This window comes from Brassica oleracea, chromosome C8 (genome assembly GCF_000695525.1).
Source record: "Brassica oleracea var. oleracea cultivar TO1000 chromosome C8, BOL, whole genome shotgun sequence".
Classification (NCBI taxonomy): Eukaryota; Viridiplantae; Streptophyta; class Magnoliopsida; order Brassicales; family Brassicaceae; genus Brassica; species Brassica oleracea.
In genome coordinates, this window is record NC_027755.1 from 34,446,872 (window position 1) to 34,454,315 (window position 7,444).

The following is a 7,444-nucleotide window of genomic DNA, read 5'->3' on the forward strand; positions in this document are numbered from 1 at the left end:
CGCAGATGGAGTCGATCGCGGCTGGAGGTGTCTCGGCTGCGAGCTGGATGGGGATCGGATCGTATCGGGTTGGTCGCGGGGTTCGGATTCGATCGCGAGCTGGATGGCGGTTCTTCTGAGCTGGAACGTGATCTGAGAAGCTAAGATGGATGTCCTGAGTTCTTGGATGAACTAAGAGCAAGACTAGGATTAGGGTTTGAGTTTTGGGTCGCCGGTTTAGGCTTTTGGGATTCTATTTTGGTCTCAGGGTTCAGAGGCTATCGTGCTGATAACGTGTTGTGAACAATAGGGGAAATCGTGTGTTCTCTTCTTATTATCTCTGAATCAAAGTGTTCCCTTATATAGGGATTACAAGAATCAGATAAAAGGAAAGTATACAAATCATTATCCTAAAAGGAAAAGGAAAACCTCCTAAAGATAAACATGAAAGATAAATGGAAACTTATCCTAAGTCTAGGTCGGCCACTCTTTTCCCCTTTGGGCCGCCGACTCTCTCTCTCTCTATGGGCCACGGTTCTGACCATTTGGTTCCTAGCAATCCACATTGTTAATAACATAAAGTAGATTAACCATATAATATTTCGTTTTCTTCTATTTATATTTTTAACAAGTAAGTACAAACTACCAAGTGTACAAAGAAAACCATGAAAATTAATAATTTTAAAACTACAAAATATGAACAAAACTTAGGTTCCTTTAAATTCACATTCCCTCTAATAACCAATTATATTGCCACATAGATTAACAATGAATAAAAATTATTAAATATTTTAAAAAAAAAAATCAAAATAGAAGGAAAAAAAATAACGTTAATTTTAATAACGCTAACGCCGCCAGCTAAACTCTAAATCTAAACCGTAACCATAAACCAAAACCTTATACCCTAAACCTAAACTCTATACCCTAAAAACCAAACCTACACCTTAAACCTGAACCCTAAACCCTAAATTTAAACCATATACCCTAAAACCTAAATCCTAGACCCTAAACTCAAACTCTATACCCTAACTCCAAACTCTAGACTCTAAACCCTAAATCCAAACTCTAAACCCTAAACCCAAACCTTAGACTCTGAACTCAAACTCAAAACCTAAATCCTAGACCCTAAACTCAAACTCTATACCCTAACTCCAAACTCTAGACTCTAAACCCTAAATCCAAACTCTAAACCCTAAACCCAAACCTTAGACTCTGAACTCAAACTCAAAACCCTAAATTATGAACCCGAACCGTAGACTATGAATCCAAACCTCAAATCCTAACTTTAAACTCTAAAAAAACAATATCAACATTAATCCAAACATTTAGGGTTTAGGGTTTAGGATTTGAGTTTAGAGTTTGGGTTTAAGATTTAGGATCTAGGGTTTAGGGTTTAGAGTTTAGGATCTAGGGTTTGGGTTTAAGGTATAGAGTTTGGGTTTACGGTATAGAGTTTGGATTTTAGGGGTTGGGTTTAGGATTAAGAATTTGGGTTTAGGGTATAGAGTTTGGGTTTACGGGTTTGGATTTAGGGTATAGGGTTTGGGTTTAGGGTCTAGGTTTGGGTTTTAGGGTATAGGGTTTTGATTTAGGGTATAGGATATTTGGTTTAGGGTTACGGTTTGGATTTAAGGTTTAGCTGACGGTGTTAGCGTTGTTAAAATTGACGTTATTTTTTTTCTAGTTATTTTGAATTTTAAAAAAGATATTTAATATCTTTTATTCATCAATCTATGTGGCAATATGATTGGTTATTAGAGCTGTGGTGAATTTAAATATTCACCCCCTAGGGTGAATCTAAGTTTTGTTCACAAAATATTATGTATGGGCATTTAAGTATCTGTGTTGATCATGTTTTCGGATTTCAGATTTTCAATACGAATTATTTTGAAACTTTGATAGATTTCTAGTACGATATTCATAAGTTTCATTAAGATATTTTTGATTTTCTGACCGAATTCAATTTGATTTCTTTAGGATTTGATTTGAATCAAATTTTACCCAATATCCATAATCAATCAAAAATCTAGAAAATATCAAAAATTAATCAAAAATATTCAAAGGATAAAATCCAGTCAAGCTATTTAAGTCACCTAAATGTATTTAAGTAAAAGAAGGTTAATGGATTTAGTTAATTTTTTTTCTTATACTTATACTTTTAGATTTTGATTCATATTTGATAATACCAATATCCTACATAGTCCTTAGACTCCATTGTGATATATTCTAAAATGGTTCATATAAGATTCTTACTAAATCAAATGCCTAGAAAATATAATAAATTTAAAACACAAACAATTGTATACTAATCATTAGACAATCTAATTTTGTAGAATTTTGTAAAGAAGAATTGTAGATTTCAAATTGACAACAATCCGCAAATCTAACATTTTCAAAGGTTTTTAGTTAGAGTCTAAATGTTTTATTCGCGCATGCAAGCATAATCATTTTATAGTTACTTATTAATTTATGCATAATTCATTCAAAACCATCATGATAGTTATTTATTATACTCACAAAATTTCTAAACCAAACAATAAATTATTTATATATAACAATGTTTTCTTAATATATACATGTCTGTTATTTAATTAAATTAAAAAAAAACTCTCACGTATTATAAATATTTTAATCAATTTCTTCATTTAATAATAAATAAATATTTAAAATAACTGAATATTCTTTGATTATACAAAAATAATTTATTTGATTAATATTTAATGATACATCTTTTGATTTGAAAATAGATACATTTATGTATAAATAGTTCCGTTTAAAAATGGTGACAAAAAAAAAGGTTACACTAGTGTGATATACAGTTAAATTACACACTAATCTGATGTTTTGGGTGTGAGTGAAGGTGCTCAGAGATCGTCAATGGAGCGAGCAACAAGCATCCATCCTCGTACCCGGCGACATAATCACCGTCAAGCTCGGCGACATCATTCCCGCCGACGCGCGTTTACTCGACGGCGACCCTCTCAAGATCGACCAATCATCTCTCACCGGCGAATCAATCCCCGTCACCAAAACCCCCGGCGACGAAATCTTCTCCGGCTCGACCTGCAAACAAGGCGAGATCGAAGCCATCGTCGTCGCCACGGGAGTCCACACGTTCTTCGGCAAGGCCGCTCACCTCGTCGACACCGCGAACCAAACCGGACATTTCCAGAGAGTCGTCACCTCGATCGGCAACTTCTGCATCTGCTCGATCGCGCTGGGAATCGCCGTCGAGCTCCTCGTGATGTACCCGATCCAGCGCCGCGAGTATCGCGACGGAATCGATAACCTCCTCGTATTGCTGATCGGAGGGGTTCCGATCGCGATGCCTTCTGTGTTGTCCGTCACGATGGCGATCGGATCTCATAGATTGTCTCTGCAAGGAGCTGTGACGAAGAGGATGACTGCGATCGAGGAGATGGCTGGTATGGATGTTCTGTTGAGCGATAAGACTGGGACTCTCACGTTGAATAAGCTTACCGTTGATAAGAACTTAGTGGAGCTTTTCGCGAAAGGAGTTGATAGAGAGAATGTTATCCTCTTGGCTGCGAGAGCCTCGAGGATTGAGAATCAAGATGCGATTGATGCAGCTATTGTTGGAATGCTTGCTGATCCTAAAGAGGCTCGAGCGGGTGTGAGGGAAGTTCATTTCCTTCCTTTTAACCCGGTGGATAAGAGAACTGCGTTGACGTATGTTGAGTCTGATGGGAGCTGGTACCGAGCTAGTAAAGGAGCTACGGAGCAGGTATTTGATGAACCGGGGCTTGATGATGTTGATTCAATTTACGGGAATGGTTTGTGCTGATGATCTTTCTTTAACAGATACTGAACTTATGTAGTTGTAAGGAAGATGTTAAGAGGAAAGCTCATGGAGTGATTGATAAGTTTGCTGAGCGTGGGCTTCGATCTTTGGCTGTTGCAAGACAGGTTTTTGTTCTCAGTTTTTATAAAGTATTATGTAGAGAAGTTCTTGTCTCATTGTGTTTTATTGGTTGCAGGAAGTTCCGGAGAAGAAGAAAGATGCTTCTGGTGGCCCATGGGAACTTGTGGGTCTTTTACCTTTGTTTGATCCTCCGAGGCATGACAGTGCCGAGACAATCAGGAGGGCTTTAAACCTTGGTGTTAATGTTAAGATGATAACCGGTAAATAATCACACACTTCTTTTGTTTTGATTCTCGTCTCTCTGCACTTCATTTTGATGGTCACTTAAACAGGGGACCAGCTTGCAATTGGGAAAGAAACTGGTCGCAGGCTTGGAATGGGTACAAACATGTATCCTTCTTCTGCGCTACTCGGACAAGAGAAAGATTCTTCCTTGGGTGCACTTCCTGTTGATGAACTGATCGAGAAGGCTGATGGATTTACAGAAGTCTTTCCAGGTACATACACTTAAGCAAAAGGCTATATCTTTAACCACACATTCTATGTCTATATCGTATGGTTCCTTTGCAGAGCATAAGTACGAGATTGTTAGTAGGCTGCAACAAAGGAATCATATATGTGGTATGACTGGAGATGGTGTGAATGATACCTCAGCTCTCAAAAAGTCGGATATTGGTATAGCTGTTGCTGGCGCTACTGATGCTGCGAGAGGCGCTTCTGATATTGTTCTCACAGAACCTGGACTGAGCGTTATCATCAGTGCAGTGCTTACCAGTAGAGCCATATTCCAAAGAATGAAAAACTACACTGTGAGTCAAAACTTTCATAAATTTTTTTACACAGAGAGACTAATTCAAATCTTGACATCGTCTTTCTGTGTAGATTTATGCGGTTTCAAACACGATACGTATTGTGGTAAGTATACTTAGAAGATTTCACTTGGTTTTGATGGTTGCAAATCCTAATCTAAAGCTATTGCAACATGGTGCAGTTTGGCTTCATGTTCATTGCTCTCCTATGGGAGTTTGATTTCGCGCCTTTCATGGTCCTGATCATAGCAATCTTAAACGATGGTGACGTTACATTATAGAGTATTTACTGCATTTAGTAGTGAATTTTTTTATAAAAGCTAACAAAAGAATTGCAACTTATAGGAGCAATCATGACAATATCAAAGGACAACGTGAAGCCATCTCCACAGCCAGATAGCTGGAAACTCATAGAAATCTTCTCGACCGGAGTTGTGTTTGGAGGTTACCAGGCCTTGATGACTGTCGTTTTCTTCTGGGCGATGATAGACACTGATATTTTCTCGGTACATACTCTTATTCATAGTTTCTAATTATAGGCTAGTTCAAAAAACTAACTCTTTTGAGGGTTTACGTAGAACATGTTTGGTGTGAGACCATTGAGTCAACGTCCTGAACAAATGATGGCTGCTTTGTATCTACAAGTTAGCATCACAAGTCAAGCTCTCATCTTCGTCACCAGGTCCCGTAGCTGGTCCTACGTCGAACCCCCTGGTCTTCTCTTACTTGGTGCATTTGTCATAGCTCAGTTGGTATGTATATAAATAACAAATGCTTCCACTTAAATTCTCTTAATGAGAACATAACAACAAGTATCATAGCGGTGTATTCTGTATACACTCTCAGGTGGCGACGTTGATAGCTGTTTATGCCAACTGGAATTTTGCGCGGATAGAAGGAGCCGGTTGGGGATGGGCTGGAGTGATCTGGCTATACAGTCTCGTAACCTACATCCCTCTCGACTTGCTCAAGTTTTTGATCCGCTACGTTTTGAGTGGAAAAGCCTGGTTAAACCTTCTTGAAAACAAGGTATCGATACCAAATTCCACAAAACCATCACATGAATCCAAGAATGACAAGTGAAAATGTTGCTGCCGCTTACATGAGGGTTTCTATGTGTTAAAACACAAAACAGACTGCCTTCACGACGAAGAAAGACTATGGTAAAGAGGAAAGAGAGGCTCAATGGGCTGCAGCTCAAAGAACCCTCCATGGACTTCAACCACGAGAGACGAACATCATCTTCAATGAAAAGAATTGTTACAGTGAACTCTCTGAGATTGCTGAACAGGCTAAACGCCGAGCTGAGGTTGCCAGGTAAAAAACTAATTCATTCCATTTTTTCTCTATTTTCCATCCCACCATCACTTGAAAACTCTCATAATCATACATGAGCTCCACCTGGTTTTCCGCCAGTCTCAACCCGATACTTTTGGTTCTTTCGGGTTGGTGGTTTTGCTAAATGATGAGATGTGTGTTTGATGATATCTGCAGGCTGAGAGAGCTAAGCACATTAACAGGACAAGTAGAGTCAGTGGTTAAGCTTGGAGGACTTGACATTGACGCGATTCAGCAACATTACACAGTCTAATCTACTTTGGTTACTAAAAAAGGCTATTTAATTAGTTTGAAAACAAAAGCAAAGTTGTGTAGACTTGCACCGATGCATTTTTTAGGATCGTTGGTTTTTGTACTAATTTTATATTAAGTTCATGTATTAATATAATATTGAGAATTTAAATTATTTTATTTTGATAGCCTCTTTTTTCAAACACAAATTTTTAATGTCTCATTGTCAGAGTGTTGAAAGGTAAAATGAATGGATCATTTTGCTGAATATTCATAGGAATCCCATTAATGAAGAATATAGCCAGTATCGTTGGTAGGATGGGACAATTACGCACACGTTTTTCCGTTTCGCTCCCTGGTCGCACGTGAAGCGTGAGATTGGAGGAGGAACTATAAACCCATGTGTTCTATTTTTTTGTACCAAACCTATGCCATAGACTTAGCCTGTCTAATCTCTAACATAACACTAAACACAAATAATTAGAAATTAAGCCTTTCCCACCCGGTGCTATACTACGGAGCATTTATAGTATGGGTATTAATATCACTTGTGCTATTCTTTTCCAATAAAAATAGAGAGAAACTATCAGAGGGTGTGTGCAATTGGTGTAGTATAATTTAGAAACCAATAATATTTTACGCTTTCGGTTCAGGGTGTGTGTAATTGGTGTAGTGGATATGAAACATATCGGTTGCATCGTTGTTTCCCGAATGTGGCTTACACTTTGGTGTGAATCATGTCCTATAAGAAACTGAAAAGCTTGATGATGCAACGCCATTTATTGTCGGCCTACTTGGTGCCCGAATGGGTAAAGTTTGGGATCCAGCATGAGAACGATGTAAGAGAGGGATAAAGTTCGAACTATGGAAGGTGGGTGTTGGGGGTAGAGATGTGAGGAATGCCACTTACTTGACATTTCCATACTATATGCGGCGTAGTATAGAATCGTACTGTTAACTTAGGAGGCATCCGTTGCATTGGTCTTTAACTATTAACACATTACGGTCTACACGGAAAGCTCTTAATTCCTCGAGGATCTGATTATAGCACCATTCGCCGATAGGACATACAGCCCCTTAATGCAAGCACTAGACCATAAAAATGAAAGATCCAAATGAAAAGAGGTAAGATGATTTGGTTGAAAAACATAGACGCCGCGTGGGAACCCCGAAACTTAGGGAGCCCAAAGTAACAATTTTGGTG

The 7,444-nt window shown here is 38.4% G+C and overlaps 1 protein-coding gene across 1 annotated transcript in view; it reads left to right on the top strand.

The window, feature by feature from the left end:
- The window catches only part of LOC106312598 (ATPase 5, plasma membrane-type), a 10,723-nt gene extending 4,311 nt beyond the window's left edge, over positions 1–6,412 (top strand). The window contains 12 exon segments of the mRNA XM_013750168.1: positions 2,840–3,724; positions 3,802–3,906; positions 3,978–4,122; positions 4,195–4,361; positions 4,363–4,671; positions 4,745–4,777; positions 4,854–4,935; positions 5,017–5,177; positions 5,250–5,423; positions 5,518–5,700; positions 5,807–5,988; positions 6,166–6,412. Of these exon segments, the coding sequence (XP_013605622.1) occupies positions 2,840–3,724; positions 3,802–3,906; positions 3,978–4,122; positions 4,195–4,361; positions 4,363–4,671; positions 4,745–4,777; positions 4,854–4,935; positions 5,017–5,177; positions 5,250–5,423; positions 5,518–5,700; positions 5,807–5,988; positions 6,166–6,262 (2,523 nt within the window). The 3' untranslated portion in view covers positions 6,263–6,412.
- Positions 6,413–7,444: the final 1,032 nt, after the last annotated feature.